Raw genomic sequence first — 20,687 nt, forward strand, 5'->3', positions numbered from 1 at the left:
ATCTTGTGGTACCAAGAGAGAGGGATAAAATGAAAAAAAAGAGGTTGGTTTTGACTCTAATAAAACGCTTAAAAACCGGCAACAAATCAACAATACATATCATAAGTCACCATCAAAGAATAGGATAGTTCTTTCAAGTTTCTGTTTGTTTATTGGAGCAATGCCAACAATGGCAATTAAATCAATAGGGACACTGTTTATTTATCAATAGGGAATCTCTGTGCCATTTACATCAATTTCTGTGTTGTAAAACTACGTGTAATACATAATTATGAGCCATGCAAAATCCAACCACCAATTTCTCTATATTTACCAATCTCTTTATTTACGTATAGTGATTTTTAGTGCGAACAAAATAGATTAATAGGATATATAATAATACCAAATGGCCAATGTGTTTGGAGTTTTTGACAACATTAGCCCAGTAAAAAAAAAAAAAAAAAGTACATGCATGTTCTCAGCAATTTTTTTTTTCTTTGGTTACTATTAGTTGTAGGAAAATGTGGGACCAAAGCTTAGTTATTCACTCAGACATATTGCTGCGGCAGTGTCACACAGCTAGTCTGATACTGGTTGTTGAATATTGCAGTTTGGCTATAAATTAATTTTGTCCATATAGAAGCCCATGTTGTTTTTATTCTAAGCAAGATATTTACTTTGGGATCTATTCATATATTCAAATTCCAGAGATGAATAGTACAAGGGAAAAAAAGAGCACATTTAAGAGAATGTTCTCGTGAACATTTAGTAGTTGTTCTAACATATATGCATAGTAGTTAATTTCATGACATATTGTGTTGCTAGTTTTGACGGATATATCTGTAAAAAATAATATATAAAAATAAGTATTCTGCTTAAGTCGGGACAAAGACTCCGCTAAAGAGTTAAGAAATGGTCGGAAATTTAGTAGAGATGTGAGGAAAAATGACTCTTTTTTAGGGTTACAAACTTAGTTCCTAATAATTACATATTAGGATACTTATTATGCATGCATGAATCATGATCATATTGGCATGCACGTTTTTCTTCGTATCTCCAACGATCGAGTAGCTATCACCAAACGATATATATCATTGTCAATTTTTTTTTATTTTTTATTTTTGGATTTAGTTATAACTGATAAATAATATAGATAGGCTAGGTCTAAAGTGGAAACAAAAAACAAACTACGACATATCATTAGAAAACACTTATCTCAATTCAACATTGAAGCCATGATATCAGTCGAAACTTTGATCGTTTCCTGCCTATTTGAAAACTATAACAATGATGAGGCTAATAAATGATAATCTTTATTATGTAGGTCTAAAAGTGTAGATTTTTGTAGAGACCATAAGTATAAAAGATGTGCAAAAATAAAGAAATTACCATTTAAGGCTCAACACTCTACGTGAGGGACACATATTTTTTTGCATTATCAACATCAAATTACATCATAAGCCAAGGCAGAAGAGAGGAAAAGAAAAACGGGACTCAAAGTTCTCAATTATGTCATGTCATGTATCAACGCTTTTAGGTAGTTCTAGACTCGTAATAGTACTTTATTATTATTATTGTTATTGTTTCATCATTACAATTAGTACTTGAGCAACACAAGGTGGGAGGTATATTAAATAATTTCCAATTAATATGCACATTAAATAGACCTAAGAGAGGGTGTGAATTGAATATATAGATATATCAAATATGGGAGAAGGAGATGAACTTATGTGTAATTAAATTTTTATCCTCCCAACGGTTTGAAGCGCATGGATAGGTACGTGACGTCAAAATTCGGATGTATTTATAAATAAATAAAAATAATAAAAAAGCAATCAAGGCCGTTGGTCCCACCCGTATCCCTTCGATTGCAACCACACAGATCCGCTGAAACGCCCGAATATCTCGAGCCCCTGATTGGTGGGACCAACCCTTTTTTTTTTTTTTTTTTTTTACATGTTAATTTGGCACATTAATCAATAGACGTGTGTGGCAATTTTTCGTGAAACAACATTTATAATGCCACTATTAGTTAGGCGTTTTAGGGTTGGCCGGAATGAAACCTGTAATTTGTTATAATCATAATAAATACATACATTTAAAATAATTAAATGCCAGTATTTGTTTTTTCAAAAGAAACTGTACACATATACACCTTAAGGTTACTTGTTTGTTATTATTAAAAGCATCAATCGTTAAAATAAATTATTATCCTACATTTACTGAATTGTTTAAATTTAATTTAGTATTTTAATGGTCAAAATATAATGTTTTATGTTATTTTTTAATAATTAACAAGATTTACTCACATTTATAAATATGCTTTTAAAATTATTTAGGTATTGATTTCGTAAATTTATTTAGGAGTGACCAAAAAGGCTACATAGTCAATAGGTTCATGATATCGTTTTGCGTTGAAATAGTTCAATGACCAAAAATTTAATTCAATTTACAAGTGAATGCTACCAATAACCCCTCTCTGGAAAGGCAATTATTTTAATAATCGCAATAATATAGTTAAAAAAAAATTGACGTTATAGAAAATTGGTAGCAAAATATTCTATGTCAAAACTAGTTAACCAATAGTTCAAAAAGTGTATTTTATATAATTTCAAATACATACCTTAATATATGGCTGATTATTTATGTTGTATAAATTGGCTTCGTATAACTTGTTCAATTTAATTTGATTATATCACCTAGCTTATATATCGTATAACAAAATGTGTCAATTGATTTATTAACACCACTATAAATTAAAACTTTTTTTTTTACACAATTGCCAACGTCCATCATTAATTTATATAAACAAATGTGTATACGATACACTACTGTGACTATAGTATGAGGCCTTCATCTGTGTTGTATATTCTCAACGAGTCAATTGCCGGGTGTATATAACAAGTTTGTCAACAATATTTGTCCTAAATTATAACTCGTAACTTTTTTAGATATAGAGATGGGAGAGTTACGCGAAGTGAAGGTGGTAGAGTGAAAATAACTAATTATGAATATAATAATTAATTGACTATTAATTTAAAATTATCCAGTGTAACTATTTTATCAAACAGTTAGTTTTTGTTTCGTAATTTCTCTTTCTTTTTTATGCAATAACACTCAAATTATTCTTACAAAAATATATTATTATTTTAATCCCAAAAAATAGTATTTGGATTTTTCATTAACTTAAATAATTTCTCTCTGAGCAGCAGGGCTTGGCAGTTGACCCACATAACTTGTTTTAAAATTATTTATTTATTGATTTTAAAGGAAAAGCTTTTGAAAAGAATCTTATTAGAAATTCGAATCTCATACATGAATGAAAAATCCAACTTTTGGACCGTTTGTCTCAACTATTTGAATTCTTGAATGGTTCAAATCCACGGCTGAAATGGAATTTTTAAGCATGAAATTTAACAAAACATAGGATCATGAATGAGCGAGAAAAGCAATATTATCTTTACATTATATAAAGTAAAGCATGCAAATTATATATAGTTAGACGATGGAATGATAAATCACATAGCTATATATATGTATACAAATGTACATAGAATACAAATTAGCAGCGTGTGCGACTATGAATCTTATAAAGGTTAGATGTTATTTGATATTGTCAATTAATTTTGAGACGTAACCCATCATCATGAGATAATTAAACTCTTATAACAAGCACAAAAAATATTTTCACTGTCAATGTGTGACATCTTGACAAGATCACATATAATAACTAGGGGATTGACGACTATATATATATATACATATATTAATCTATAGAATTCTATTTAAGATTGACGAAAATATTTGAATTAATCAAATGACTCTTAGTTTAAATTATAACTTAAACAAATATTAAAAATATAGCATAAATTATATGCTTAGCTCTCTCATAGTGAAACTCACATGTGTTATCATAATTTAGATCATTATTTTTAATTATTATAATTCGATTAAAATTTTAACGTAGAATATGTCTATATAAGTTATATTCTTAGCTCTCCCTTTAAGATTAAATATTCAATTTCAGTGCAAGATATTTTATATTTAAAACGTATACCGCACATACAATGAAGTTATGATGTGTATATAATCCAAAGTAAAACGTATTTAAAACGTATTTTATATTTAAAACGTATACCGCACATATTTTATATTTTATATGATGTGCATACAGAGACATATATGTTATATAATTGGTGGTATACAGAGACATATATGTTATATTTTGATCAACGATAATTCCGGCATAAATACCATAATTAAATTGTGAATTAGTAGATTTGGACGTAGTAAAAACTGACATTTAAGGCGAGCACTACATTCGTACGTTGCATGGTTCAATATTATATCACGCTATTTGCTCACATATACATATACATATACATATACATATACATATACATATTATTGTTATTATTATTATGATTAATATTATACGTACGTCAACATGCACGTGTTGTTATAATCAATTTATAGTCCAATTGATGCTACAATTTGTATTTCGTGATTCTCTGAGAGATTAAATCATGCAATTTCCAGGACTTTATTTAGCATGGATATGTCTTTTAAAGCTAGTGACTATAATTGCATTTCGCTATATCTTAGAAGAGCATATAAATACGATTTAGGATTGTACTACGTAAAAATGCTATAAAGAGAATAGAATAAACTAGAAAATACACAATTTAAATGAGATCAGACACCAACCAAGGAGTTATGTTTCGCTCGAATGTTTCGTGGTAATATTGAATGAATTTTTTTCCCCCCCTAAATATAACGAATTGTTTAGGGGAGCAGAGAGTACTAGGACTCAACTAAAGGGCGTGGGACCCATGAAATTTACTATTCATATTTTTTTGTTTAGAATTTTGCTCCACATTCTTTTTAATTATTTAAGGGAAGGCTATAAATGATAAACTCACGCACTCGCTCACTAGGGTTAATTTGCATTTATGGTTGTATGTTTACAATCTTTATCTTTCCTTTATCATATTTCTTTATCTGTATATCTTTGCAAAATCTTTTTCAAATTTCTCACTATAAGGCGACTGAAGACAAATGGAATCCAAATTCTTCCCTTCATATATGTATTCGGTCTTAAATACGATGTTCGACTAGTTGAGGAATGTCAATATCATAACAATTTAAGAGCCATGTAATTTCTACAAAGATATTCCACTTTTCCCTCTGAATTTATTTTAAAATTTGTATGACTTTTACGAATTGTCATCCAAGGAGGATAGAATAGAAAAATTCAAAACTGATATATTTTGGAATATTAGCTAGGTCCATTGATAACAATAAGGAATTATACTAAAACTATAGCCATTGTGACTTTTTTTTTTTTTTTTTTTTTTTTTTTTTTTTTTTTTTTTTTTTTTTTTTACGAAAATCCTTTAATAATTTATTGTTGGAGTAACAACCCAAGTCCTACATCGTAAAAATATGCAAAAATTGTCTTAGATATAAGTATTTCATCAACTCCATTAGTGTGAGACTTTTTGGGAAAGAGCTCAAAAATAAAACCGTGCGAGCTTGGGCCAAAAGTAGACAATATCATACTAATGTGGGGTTAAGGTGAGGTGTCAGCCCAACGAAGTAGAAGAACGGGACGCCCTACAAATGGTATAAGAGCCAAAAGTTCAGGAGCACTAGGAGATTGGGCTACGTTTGCAATGTGGAAGGAGAAACCCTCAATATGATGACATCGCGATGGGAGTGTCGAAAGTCTTACTAATAATGACGATTGTCAAGCGGTGTGTCCTGCTGGCGCCAAACGGCGGTACAAGATGATTTCACTAGAAGTGAGGCTACATGTACGTGGTTCTTGGTTTGAGGGGAGGATTGTTGGGGTATCAACCCAAGTCTCACATCGGAAGAGTAGACAAAAATAGTCTTGGATATAAGACTCCCACCAACTCTATGAGTATGAGGTCTTTGGGGAAGGTGCTCAAAAACAAAACAGTCCAGGTTTTGGCCCAAAACGAACAATATCATACTAATGTGGAGTTAAGGTAAGGTGGCAGCCCAACGAGGTGGAAGAACGGGGGGCCCTACAAATGGTATCAGAGCCAAAGGTTCAGGAGCACTGGGAAATTGGGCCGTGTTTGCGATGTGGAAGGAGAAGACCTCAATGTGATGACCTCGCGATGAGAGTTTATTGTGTCGAAAGTCTTCCTGAAAATGTTGAAGGTCAGGTGGCGTGCCCCGTTGGTGGATGACTGTGGTACATGATGATTTCGCTGGAGGGGAGGCTACGTATATGTGGTCCTTGGTTTGATGGGATGATTGTTGGGGTACCAACTCAAGTCTCACATCGTAAGAATAGACAAAGATTACCTTAGATATAAGTATTCCACCAACTCCATTAGTATGAGGCCTTTTGTGAAGAAGCCCAAAAACAAAATCGTGTGAGCTTGGGTCCAAAGCAGACAATATCATACTAATGTAGGGTTATGGTGAGGTGACAGCCCAACAAGGTGGAGAACGGGGGGCTATACAAATGGTATCATAGCCAAAGGTTTAGGAGCACTGGGAGTTTGAGCTGCGTTTACGATGTGGAAGGAGAAGTCCTCAATGTGATGACCTCATGATGGGAGTGGCTTGTGTCGAAAGTCTTTCTGACAATGACGCTGGTCAAGCCGTGGATCATTTTGGCACCAAATGGCAGTACAAGATGGTTTCGGTGGAGGGGAGGTCACGTGTATGTGGTACGTTCTTGGTTTGAGGGGAGGATTGTTGGGGTTACAACCCAAGTCCGAACTATAGTTATTAATTTATTTATAAACTTGTCAATAAATAATTATGTTTATTGACAAAAATGTCAATAAATAACTTGTTTATTGACAATCATATCAATACCAAAACTTTGTTTATTATTGATAAATTTAGTCATAATTTAAAATTTGAAACGATTAATGAATTTCGGACAAAAAATTAAATGTCGTAGTTTTAAAATTATCCCCTCAAGTCTAAAATATAGAGCCATAAATAGCCTTCTTAGTTGCACCAGTTTTTTTAATTATCAATTTATAGATATATGTATACAGTTGAAAATATATCTTTTAAATTTTTTCAATAAAGAGACCAGCTAAGGAGGGGCAAGGTGCTCCCTCAAAAAAAAAAAAAAAAAAAAAAAATTGAAAATGAAAAATAAATTTTGAATTATTACCACTACTGAAAAACGAAGTAGAAATAGTGAATCAAATCCAATGCACCCTCATGTAATATATAATTTTGAAATTTTTTAAGCCCTCATTGAGTTGAGCAAAAGTCAAGAAGCTTTTCAGAAATGACGCTTACGCGTGCAAGAACGAAACCGTTAGGGGTTGAGAAAGACATTAAACCCTATCCGAAAATAAATATCATAGCTCTCATTTGCAACAATGAATTTGGTCTTAGAGAGTAGAGAATTAATCCTCGCTATATAGTGTTCTAGCTCTTGTGTATTTCAACGAATATAAATTTATTACTAGAATAAACGCGTTGGATATCAAACTCCAAGCGTACTTTTGACATGACAAAAGGAAAAGGACAAGGAAATGAAAACAAAAAGGAAAACAACACTCCATTTTGTACCAGCTATACCTAACTTGAATGGCTGTTCCTCTCTTGGGATTATTTAGCATTTATATTATTATTATACAAAAAAATTGGGATCATGTGTATAATACACATGATCTCAGGTTTTGTATTAACATTATTATAGTGACTATAGGCGGATTTTAGTGAGAAATGCGTTCGTATGCAAACCTAGGTCGTCTGTAATTATATTTGCCTCTCATTTGTCGTCAACTAATAAAAATAAGTCACGTATTGTTCTATTTGAAAGAAAAAGCAAATTAAAAAATAACAACGTGATTTATTTTAATTTGAATGACACAGAAAAAAAAAAAAACATAAATCAAAATGTAGATTAGACGAGCAAGATGTCAAGTATAATAAGGAAAGACTAATTAGACTATGTAATAAATGAAGTTAATCGTAAAGACGCACGAAACCACGATACACATAAATAATTGTTATAAGACCAAATATCGCTGACGTAATACACGGAACAACCAAATATATATCGAACATAACTGTTCGTGGTAAATCCGAATGAGAAATGAACGAGACCATAAATTGAGGTCCGATAACCTCTTAATTGAACCAAGATGATCGGACAAGTTAGTGATTACTTAAAGACTACTAAAAAATAATGTTTACGATGGCCACTTAAACTCCAGATAACCGCCTAATAATCACATAGATCATGCAGTTATCAAAACAACTCTCTCACACACACGAAATGAACGGTTATCAGTATAACCGCTATAACGTAGGTCTGATCAACTCACGTTCTAGATAATCCAAACACTATATAATGACATCAAGAAGGTGGAAAAGCAGATAATTTCATTTTCTTACAATGGTTATGTTTTTCACCTATAATCAGCACCCTCAACATTTATTTATTATTCTCTTTGTAACTAGATTAGTCTATTACACGGATGTTGCAACCTAAATCTTCATGTAATAGCATATTCTAATCGACATATTCTAGCTGAGATGTTCTATTCGGCATATAATGTCTAGTCGGCCTATCCTGTTCACATGAGTTTTCGCCGAGACAAATGATGTATCTAATTTTTTTTTTAAATCAACAATAACTATAAATTATTAAAATGTGATAAACCTACAAAATTTTAGACACGTTGAAACTTCATTAGCAGTCCCGGATTACATTAATAACTTCAAAGTTCTCTAAGTAGACAAAGTTCATTTTCTTAGCGACTTGAGCTTTTCACCATCGCTTTGCCAATCATTTTTGCTCGACTTGACAGATTTATATTCGAGTAATTGTTGTGACTTTTTTGTTTACGTGATTAGCAAATTATTAAATCATCACGAAATGGATAGGAAACAATCCTAAAATATACCTTTATTTATTTTAAATGAGAGAGAGAGAGAGAGAGAGAGAGAGAGAGGTTGTTGGGGATGGTAAATGTGAAAATGGACAGTTGATAGCAAAAATGTGGACTCATATGGTAGCGAAGTAATTGTAATCAAAGCAATTGGATATGGTAAGCTGATCATTCCCCTAAATTGGCTGTGCAGACAAAAAAATATAAGAAAATAAAAACAATTAAAGTATATGCATTCAAGTACTCCCCTCTTCAATAAATATACAAACAAGAGAAAATCAAAAGAGAATCTATTGAAAATTGGGACTTAGATTTATCTAACAAAAACTTTTATGAAACATATACATACGTACAGTACAGACATACATTCATATATATATATATATATATATATATATATATATATATATGTATGTATCATGTATGGACATAATACATGTATTGAAATTTTAAAGATATATGTATTATGTATACATATATATCATCGTAGACACGGAGATGCCGTGGTGCATTGAAAGCAATGCCTTAACATGCAATTATGAACTCATGAAAATCTTTATTATATTGCAATGCCAAATGAGACAAGTTGCAGAATCACTCTTTTCTCTCTCTTCTCTTCTCTAATACCCTCCACATTTATTTCCCCACCTGCAGACTTCTCTTGCATGGTATGTTTATAATCAGATAATGTAGTTTTGCAAATATTATTTTGTTATCATTATTCATTATCACGGATACTTATAATAAGAAGAGTATTTTAAATAAATTATTCTCTTTTGGTATGTCCATATAACAACTATTAATCTTTTATTTGTCTGATAATCAATAAGGATATATAATTAGCCCCAGAAAGGAAAAAAAAAATTGTGAACGAACTGCAAATAATTAAAAATATATTAATTCCAATTTAATGTTACGTGGATGCTTTATTATTACAGTTTTGCTCTCACGGGGCGCGAATCTTATTAGGTCAAGCATTGAGAGTTTTTTTTTTTTCTTTTTCTTTTTACCATATATAGAAGTAACTAAGAGTCACATAGAAAATGGTCTCATTCGTTTTGTAAGAAGGATTTTCTCGTTGCATGGGAAGCAAACACTTTTGGGATCTCTAAAATATTATCAATTAATATGGAATCTTTCTAAACCTTTGTTGTTCGATCGTACCAATTTTTGTTTGTATTTGTATTCTGTACCTCGTCAAAATACCGCATCTCTCTCTCTCTCTCTCTCTCTCTCTCTCTCTCTCTCTCATTATTACGTAACAACAATGAAGATACCCAAGCAAAATCATTACGAGAGTAATTGGAATCGATATCATTGTTTTGTGCTGAATCACATGCAGTTTCAAGAGAAATCACTAGTACTTTTTGCAGAACTACTAATTTGCCATATTATAGCTCGTGTTCACATCTAAAAGCTGATTCTGCCAAACTATTAAAAACACTCGGCTTATATATAGGGGGCGGACCCACTTGGTCTTTTGGGTGAGCCATATAAAAAAATTAGTAAGATTTGTAATAAAATGACTAAAAGCTAGTTTTAGTGCTTTTGTCTTCATTTAGCATCAAAATTTTTATTATGCTTTACTATTTTAATTTTCCATATTCTATTAAATCTCAATTCCTTAATTTAGTCTTCCACTTAGATGTGAATTATGAAAGCCTACCTCTATTCTCTACTTCATCCAAGCCAACAAACACTAACTTCAAATGACTAATAACTATTAGGAATTTAGTACTTTTTTTATTTATTTAATATTAAAATTCTTCATATGTTTTCCTAGCTAATTTGATTTTATTAATTTTTATTTTCTTAATTTAATCTCCTGCTGAGATGTGTTATATGAAAAACTCTCTCTATTCTCCACTTCATTCAAACCAACACACACTAACTTAATTTGTTGTTACTTTTCTGGGTAAGCATTATTGTTACATAATAAATTTTGTAAAGTATTTGGTAAATTAATTATGAGAGAAATTGGGCTTAAAGCAAATAAAAGAACATAACATATTCCAAAATAATTTCTAACAATTCCGTTACATTAGATATGAGGTATAAAAATCATCTTTAAAGACTTGATGAATTGAGGAACTTAAAAATAAATTGGACAAAAAGCTTTAATATTAACAAACACGTTTTCAATCATTTGTTTTAGAGGTGACACTATCGGCCAAAGTTATATGATATATATTCACAATATAAGAGCATGAGATCATATCAGTCAATATTACATAATATTACATTGACATTGTTAAGCTTAAAGATGATAAATTTCCACTTGTATAAAGGTGCATGCATTTCTGCAATCCAGGAAAATCGAACCCAAAATCTCACGATGGAAGTAGGCTTAAGACTACCACTAGATTAAACTAAGAAGGAACCACAATCTTTTAAAAGTTTAACTACATCACAGTTTGAGACATTTAAAAAAAAAAAGATATTAACATTATAATTTTTTTTTTTTTTAAATAGTGATGGCATTGATTTAGATATTTATGTACAGATTTGTTTAGGGGATAGTTTAAAAGTTGGTTTTCGTGATTACGTTTTTAAAAATATTTAATAATTTATTTACAACATTTGGAATATTGTATATTTAAAGTGATATTATTGAAATGTTCAGCTCATACATCCAATAATATATCATTTTTGTTATGGAATCCAGACGTTTTTTATTTTGATTTAACGACATATCTTGAGACGTTTTAAAAAGCGATATATATTTATTATTTCTTATGTTATTGTTACTTGTTAGCGTTCCTTAAATATTGAAAATAAATTCATAAGGAGTGACCACGCATACGTAATAAATACGAAAAAAAAATACCACCCGATTCATCAATATCTACCAAAAAATCACCAAGGCATATTCCGATTGATTTATTTGCATATATATATATATATATATATATATATATATATATATATATATTGGCGTAGAGCCGTAGATACATGAACAACTTGAGTTACAGCAAATTAAAGAGCAACGAAGAAAGTTACGTGAGTACCTATATATTTTAACTGCTTCCTCTTGTGATTTCAAAACCTTGCAATAAAATCGAGTAATATATGAACATTCAATTCATGAGGATATGTGTATGAAAAAAAATATACGCTGATATATACATATCACACAACTAACTGCCAGCCTAAACATAGAATACGACAGCTCTTCCATAATTTTGTTTTTTGTCCACTGTAAAATTAATGATCCAATTTTGGCGGCTTTTTTTTTTTTTTTTTTTTTGTGTGTGGATTGAAGCTCGGACAAAATTAAATTAACTCACTATTCCAATGGGAAAAACTACAGTGGTATATAAAGACAAGCTATGTATTTGGTGCTACAAAAAGGTTTCAGAGATAGCTATAATTCACTTTCACTGTCTTCCATCTGCAGTCATCTCTCATATCTAAATGTAATAGCAAGCTTTTCTCTTGATTTTATCCTCAGATTCTTTAAAAGCTAATAAACTGATCAGTTGAGTAAATATACATCATTTATGCCACGCAAATTAATTGAGGTTCGTTATAACTCTTCACTTGGTCCTTTTACCCATGAACAGTCAAAACCTAAATGTACTCCTCTCCTTATGTAATTATTCCTTTGTTTTACATATATAATTTACTAGAATGTACATTAAATGTTTCACAATTCATCAAAATACGTGAATCTAATGAATCATATGAAAGGATATTCACATCCAATGTATAGCTGTGGTTTTTACTTTTTATTCTTATAAAGTTCCTTAACTAGTAAGTAGACCTGGATTTTTTTTTTCTTTTTTTTTTTTTTTCAAATCGGTATATACGTTTCAAAAAAATCAAGATTTAAGCTTTTAATTTTTGGTATCATCGTCTCTTTTGAGATACGGAGATTCCGGTGATCTCGATCAATAGAAGACTCTCGACCTAGGGAAAAGTACATTTTATCCTTTTTAATTTTTTCATGTTTTGTTTTTTCTTTTTATTATATTTCAATAATACAGACTTATTAGATTTGGCTTTTGTACCGTCCAATCTTTAATTAGAGTGATTGTGAATATTTATTCATATTTGAATCTCAGATCTAAGATAATATTTTTTTTTTAACATGGATCTCGATCGGACAAGACCAATAAAATCGCAATATGCAACAGCTAAAGACCGAAGTTTTCTGCTCGTGATTTGCGTAGTAATATGATAATGACTGATTAGTTGCATTGATGGGTAACCCAAAAGTTATTTTATTTTATTTATTATTGTTTGTGGTCCATTTTTCATCTTCTTCCTTAAGAAGTTTTTTAATTTCCTTTGCGATATTATTGTAATCTAAATCTTTGATTTTTATTATTATATCTTTTTGAGAAGTCATTTATCAAAAAAAAAAAAAAACCTGACTTTTTTCTTTTTATTCTATTTTAAAAAAATTATCTTGTATACCCAGGTTCTTGATCTTATTTTAAATGCGACTATCCTATTTACTATTAATATATATACATATTAAGTTACGTGTTATGCATGCACATATACATATATGTATACATGTATATGTATATATTAACTATATATAGTTAATTTGTCAATCAATGATACCATGACTTTATGTCTAATTAATAAGAAGAGACGGTTCATAAAAACCTATAACATTTGAAGAACAAAACAATAACATTTGCTCATTAGGGAAACGGGTGTGATGGATAGTTAACATATGGTTCATTTTTATTTTTTTGTTTTCTAACTGAAGGGCTATAATAGGAAATAATTAAATATTTGTGGCGGCTGCAAAATGTTCCCTCCAAGGAATTAGTTATCAACTGAAAACTTTTTGTTTTTGTTTTTATTTTTGTCTTATTTGTTTTGGTGCTGCTGAGAAGCTGGCCCATTTCTCATTATAGTTACAGTTCCTATTTAAAGGTGTTGCCGGGTTAAATTCTTTATTATGCACGCAAATTAAAGAAACATATTGTATACGCAAGAAGTTTTAAATAAATTTAGCTACATACTACATGCCTTTAGATAAAAAAAAAAACAGTATAATGTATATGATTATAAAAATAGTCAATGACACCGTATGACATAATTTTTCTTTTTAAAAAAATGCTTTAAGATTCTACTTTTGAAAAAAAAAATTACTTTTTTCAAAAGTATATAGCTATTTGGGAAAGTATTTTTAAATTACCTTTTAATGATAACAAAAATAGATTTAACGTTTGATAAAATAAACATGATTATAAAAAAGGACTAAAATAGACATCTTTTTTTAAAATATTAAATAATTATTATTAATGTAGTGATTCATATATATATATATAAATCATAATTTGTAAATTAAATAAAAGTGGACAACAAAAATTTATTTTATTTTTAATATAAAGTTTTTTGTTTGGTAAAATTGATATAAATATGAATAATGATAAAAATGGACGTGTCTTGTTTTTATAAATAATAATTAATAACGAGGCAAGTATATAACTTATAAATATTAAGCAAATAGATCAGAAAGAAAAATAATAACTTGATTCTGAATTGAATAGAAGATATACAACTGTGTAATAACATAATTATATACGTCCATAATAATAAGAAGAAAAAAAGATGGAACAATACAAAATTTTGCAATGGCATTAAAGAACACTATTGAAAACATAATAGACACTTATTCATCATCTATCTTAGGTTAAAAAAAAAAAAAAAAAAAAAAAAAGAGACAGTGTGGACGATAAAGCTATACCACGTTCAAGTTTAAAAAAAATGATAATAATCCATGTATCATTTAATCAAAGTCTACCATAAGTCCATAACATCTCGAATGGCAAACCTGCTATTCAGAAAAGAAAAGAGCGCAATTTTTTTTTTTTTTTTTTAATGCTTAGAATAAGGACACATTGGTAATTGAGCTAAAAAGACGAATCGGATTTTTCCAAAAGCTGGGAATTAGCCGCTTTTCAATCCTTTAGTTATATTTAGGAAAAGTGTTTTTCAACTTTTAAAACAAGCAGTTTTATCAAACGCTATAAAACGTTGGAATAAGATTGTAAAAAAAAACAAAAAGCATCGTTAATAAGCTATGTCAAACACTGCTAATGTCTTTCTTAAGTGATGGACTACAGTAGCAAAACTGCAAAAAGGCGGGTTAATGTTCTTTGTCTCTGTCAAATTACATTATCACTCAAGACTTTAAATGGGTTCTGATAAACAATGGTTTCAAATCCAGAGCTTACTTGGTAGGCACAATTTTTTCTTAATTTTCATCAATTGGACATTATTTTTTCTTACTTGCCATTCGAACCGTTATTATAACTATTTGATTAATATCCCAAAAAGTCTCACGTCAATTGACAAATGATGTTGTATCATTTGTCAAACAGTTTTAAGACGGAACTCCACGATACTTATTATAATAATTTTTAATCTATTTAATTTTAGGACGTTTAAAGTGAAAAACTACTCTCCATATATAATGGTCCGGACGCTTTGCAACTTTGCTAGAATTCTAGTATGGCGTGATTAAGTCTCGAGATTGCAAATTAGTTTCTTCAAAGTTTTCATGATGGTCATTAAATGATTTTGAAATGGTTCTTTGATGATGTAGCAGGGACTCGAAGTTTTACCGAATAATTTTAGTACGTGCAATTAATTTTTCATGAGTTTTGAATCATTATTTTAGTGTCGGGGTTTTGGAGTTGGATTAATGCCTTTGGTTTGGGTTTTTTGGATTGACTTGTAAACTGTAGTAAAAGATCTTCAAATGTGGAGGTAACATTCATATACTCAGCTGTCAACAACGAATTAAATTATAATTTTTTTTCCTTTTATTTTCAATTTTCTAGTTCCATTCTTAATTTTCTCTCCCGGTTTTCTATTTTCAAACGGAGCCGAGCCGTATTATTCTTAAATAGTGTTAGATCATTATTGAGTATAACAGCATTTAAATTTTTCGACAAAGCATCATTGTCCTACAAAATATCAGTACCTTCTTTAAACATCAATTTGCAAATAGCTTTTCAACACTGAAACGCAAAGTTATGTTTTTTTACCCCTTCATGTACTATTCTTGAACAGTAGTGTTAGACCATTATTAAGTATAAGAACATTAAGTCTTTCGATAAGTAATACTACCCTACAAAATTCCATTACTGTCTTTAAATACCAATCTGCGAATTGCTTTACAACATTGAAACGCAAAAGCATGGCTATAGTATTCATTACGTACGTACGGCTATGTAAATTGTATACATCATTATATTTAGGTATTGGTTATCACCTTGAAGGAAGCATATGTGTATATATAATTATATATGCACAGACATATATATATTCTTGTGTGTACAAAATATTTGAATCACATATCATTAAGAATATGTTATATTTTATATTTGTTGCTATTTTCTTTATATATTACAAGTATTTCCTTGAAATTATAAGACTAATTAGTCATGGTCTATATGATTACTCAAAAAAACTTGTATTTGTATATATATACTTGCTATTGATGATATTAATTGATAACTATTTCCTACGAGTAAGGACTCGATGAAAAATTACATAAAAAAATTATCTTGAATAGAACCGGCCGGAACACATTGCTATTTGTTATAAGTAAGTTTTTGTATGATCTATACATGATGATGGAAATGACACTGATAATTGAAAATATTTATATTATATACAATTTTTTATTAATTGAGTATAATATTTACGTAAAACACCTCACCTTCACCAATATACTTAGATGATCAATTGCTAAGTTACACGTACATAAATATTCATTTAGCAAGATTATTGAAAACAAATATATATATATATATATATATATATATATATATATATATCCAAGGCATACATATTCTTTAGACATCCATTCACATTGTTTAAATATTTGTTTAGTTATTTATTTATTTTTGCATCAAAGTTGAGTTATTTACTTGAGGTTACTAGCTATATAAAAAACTAGAAACAAAATGTTTTTCATAAAAAAGGTAAAGAATAATAATAATTATCTTATTTTTTCTATCTTCTCTTCAATATGAAACAGCAATTCATAAATAATAGTTAATTTCTCTATCTTTCTCTTGGATATGAGACAATAAATACACAACTTATGGCCTAATAATTGCACGTACAACACATCACAAGAGGCACACTTTTCTTATATACACACACAACTATTCACCACCCTCCTCTCTCCGGCTGTTTTAACGGCACTGCTTTTGGATAAAACTCATTTAATCGCATCCCCCTCCACAGCCGTCGGATTAAAGCAGCGCTCGCAATCTAACGGTCCAAAAAAGAACTCCATGGATCGAAGATTATATTTCGCAAAACATTTGATGGCGATGGTTTAGTCCCTTTCATCACCTGGCCGAGAGACTCTCTCTCTCTCTCTCTCAGACCCACTGTTTATTATATACATACACTGATACACATATATTTAAATCCCATGATCTTTGATATTGCATGCCCTTTTTCTTGATCTTGACAATCTCACTCTCTTTCACTAATTTGAAAATTTCTCTCTCTCTCTTGGGGCTTTCTCTTTCTGGTCTTTTTTTCCCAACTCTCTCACTTTCCTCAAACTAAACCTTTTTCTGGCTTTTTTTTTCTCACCAAGTAAGAGAATAATGGACGAGACTAGCGCAACTTCTTTATCGGAGTTTTTCGACGAAGACTTCGGTGACGTCACAAAGCTCTCGGGAGACGATCTCTACAGCATCTTGGAGAGTTTGGACGACGTGGCGGTGGATTTCCCACCGTTGGATGAGGCTACCACATTTGGCATCAACGGAGAAAAGACGACTACGACAAAGAAGAAGAACAACAACAAGAGGTCGTTATTGGTGTCCCAAAAATCTACTTCTTCGAGCACTTTTTCCGAGGAGACGAACGCTGAGATCGAAACCCCTGGTTGTTCTCCGAAGAGGAAGAGAGTGAAGAAGACCACCACCACAAGTTCGGGTTGCTCCGATCAAGAAGCGGTCAACGCCGCTTCATCGGACGGTCAAGGAAAGGTCTCACACATCGCGGTTGAGCGTAATCGGAGGAAGCAAATGAACGAGCACTTGACTGTCTTACGCTCTCTCATGCCTTGCTTCTATGTCAAAAGAGTATGTCATACTAAAATTTTATTTACTAGGTTTCATATAATAGTCTTTTTTTTTTTTTTTTAAAAATTCGCATTAGTCCATATCACCCTTCTGCTCTCAATTTATTCATCACCAACCTAAAAAAGAAAAGCAGTTGTATTCTCTACACAAGATGTCAAAATATTGATTCCCAACGTTGAGACAAAATATTAGGTATAGAACATTAATTAAGTATATACACATGTATCCCCTTTTTTGTGCCTCAACAAATATGTGCATATATATCAATTCTTAAATTTTTATTATAGTAACATTTATATTAATAATTAGGGAGATCAAGCATCAATCATTGGAGGTGTGGTTGACTATATCAATGAATTGCAACAAGTTCTACAATCTCTTGAGGCGAAAAAACAACGCAAAATCTACAACGAAGTGTTGAGCCCTAGGCTTGTTTCTCAAAGCCCAAGGCCGTCTCCGCCGATACTTAGCCCTAGAAAGCCGCCATTGAGCCCTCGGCTCAGCTTGCCGATTAGCCCTAGAACTCCTCAGCCCGGGAGCCCCTACAAGCCTAGGCTCCAACAAGGCTACCTCATCAACTCTCCCACGGCCATGGCACCGAACAATAGCTCGCTCGAACCGTCTCCGACTTCTTCGAGCACTTCTTCGAACATTATCACGGTCAACGACAACATCAACGAGCTCTCGGCGAGCTCCAAATCGGAAATCGCTGACGTGGAGGTCAAATTCTCGGGCTTGAATCTTCTCTTGAAGACCGTCTCTCCTCGCATCCCGGGGCAAGCCGCGAAGATCGTCGCTGCCATTGAAGATCTCTCGCTAGAGATCCTCAACGTCAATATCAGCACCATTGATGAAACCATGTTTCATTCATTTACTATCAAGGTAAGTCATTTGTTTTAATTATTTTTTTTTTGCTTAATTAAGCCATATGTGTTGGGTGATCATTGTTTTTTTAAGCCATAAATAGGACAAACTTTTAAGTCTAACCCAACTAATTTTTAGATGGAATTTACTCACTTTTTAGTAATTAATAATATGGCTTTTATTTTTGTCGTTCATAACTTTCCTATTAGTTATAGACCAAGCATGACAAACATAGCTATTTGTCTTATCAAATTGTGAGCCAAAACGTACGAAAATAAAGTAGCCCCTAGCTATAGGTCTCTTTCTTTCGAAAATAACCAGTACTACACGATAGGGACACAAAATTTTATGATAAAAGTTTGAAGTTTGAACACAAAAATAAAAACAATACTGGCCTTAAAATTTGGCCTAGACCTAGGTATCAGCTTTCCTCTCGCGTGGGATTTTAATTGCTGAGCTGTCTCTCTTTTCTTTCATGAAATTATGTCTTACATATACTTTTCTTTAAAGCACTCTGAAGAAAATTTATGAGCATGCATTCCAATATTGCTACTGAATATACATCGATCATATGATTAAATTGAAATGAAACGCAATATTAATTTTAAAGTTTTGACATTTGTTGTTGAAGGGATTGTATCTGTGAAACGATGAATTAAAAGTTTCTGTGAATTTTTTAAAGGACACATTTATTAATTCTACCCAGTAGACAGAATTTGAATCACAATGTTTATTTACTTTTTTAAAAAGAGACTAATGATTGGGTATATATGTTTGGTTTTTGTGTTTTGTTTGTATTTAGATTGGAGTTGAATGCCAACTAAGTGCTGAGGAATTGGCTCACCATATCCAGCAAACATTCTGCTAAATCCACACAATAATCTTTCACTCATCTCATTCTCTCTCTATCCATACTTTAATATATATATTTATATACACATATATACATATTTATATTTGTGTATATTTATATATATTATATATTCTCTCAGCTGAAGATGCCGTCTCTGCAATAAGGAGAGAGAAAATATGGGGATGCATTTGCCGACATATCTTTTTTTTTTATTTTTTATTTTTTATATTAATATGTTATTAATTGCTATTAATATATTAATATAACAGATGATCATGTAATTGTAGATTAGTAATCATATAACTACTTTAGTTTCTTTTTAATTCTAGCTAGCTAGTTAGGGTAATTAAGTCTCTGATAGTCGATTTACTTATTAGCCTTTGTAATAGAGCATTATATCAAACTTTTTTAATTTATATATGTACGAATGCCATTTCTGTATTTTTTTTTTATTACAATTTATTCGCATTCATATAGTCTTTCCTGCATATATATATATATATATATATATATATATATATATATATATATATATATATATATATACACACACACACACACACACACATCCAGATATCAAGAATTCTATTCCATTTTCTGGCTAATTAAAGAACTCATGCATCTTAAATATTAACTTGGCCCAAGGAAACGCTCAATTAATTATTCAACAAATTTACTCTTTTGAATCCAAGCAAATAAAAGAAGTCGGAAACAGTAGAGAAATTTGAAATAACAGCATGAAAAAAAAAGGTGAATAATACATGTCTGAATGTACGCGTTCATAATTTTTATCTAAGACATAAATTGTAGTCAGGAACTGTGGGTCCGATTTGAAGCTTTCTTATTGATTAAAGATAAAAAAACAAAGTTGAACAAAGTTCTATTATTGGCTTATGTAATTTATTGGTTGGTTGTTCATATACAAGTAAACAGCTGTGATAATAATGTTATTGCTAGATAAATTTGAATCCGTATTTTCCTTTCTTATCGAGAAAACAAATC

General features: G+C 30.7%; 1 protein-coding gene across 1 annotated transcript; it reads left to right on the forward strand.

Annotated features, from left to right (window-relative positions):
- The first annotated feature begins 17,328 nt into the window (after positions 1-17,328).
- Positions 17,329-20,070, forward strand: SPCH (basic helix-loop-helix (bHLH) DNA-binding superfamily protein). Its single transcript, XM_089603465.1, has 3 exons — positions 17,329-17,968; positions 18,278-18,850; positions 19,635-20,070. The coding sequence occupies exons 1-3, from the start codon at positions 17,486-17,488 to the stop codon at positions 19,698-19,700; spliced, it is 1,122 nt and encodes a 373-aa protein (XP_089459591.1). The 5' UTR covers positions 17,329-17,485; the 3' UTR covers positions 19,701-20,070.
- The last annotated feature ends 617 nt before the right edge of the window (positions 20,071-20,687 follow it).

This window comes from Urtica dioica, chromosome 12 (assembly GCF_054948205.1).
Source record: "Urtica dioica subsp. dioica isolate 48M chromosome 12, U.dioica_male_clone48M_v1_H2, whole genome shotgun sequence".
Taxonomy (NCBI): domain Eukaryota; kingdom Viridiplantae; phylum Streptophyta; class Magnoliopsida; order Rosales; family Urticaceae; genus Urtica; species Urtica dioica.

Excerpts from the sequence above, each read along its gene's own strand:
- SPCH (XM_089603465.1), top strand. The coding sequence starts at position 17,486 with ATGGACGAGACTAGCGCAACTTCTTTATCGGAGTTTTTCGACGAAGAC. Across the intron at positions 17,969-18,277 it reads CTTGCTTCTATGTCAAAAGA|GGAGATCAAGCATCAATCAT; the intron begins GTATGTCATACT and ends ATTAATAATTAG. Across the intron at positions 18,851-19,634 it reads TTCATTCATTTACTATCAAG|ATTGGAGTTGAATGCCAACT; the intron begins GTAAGTCATTTG and ends GTTTGTATTTAG.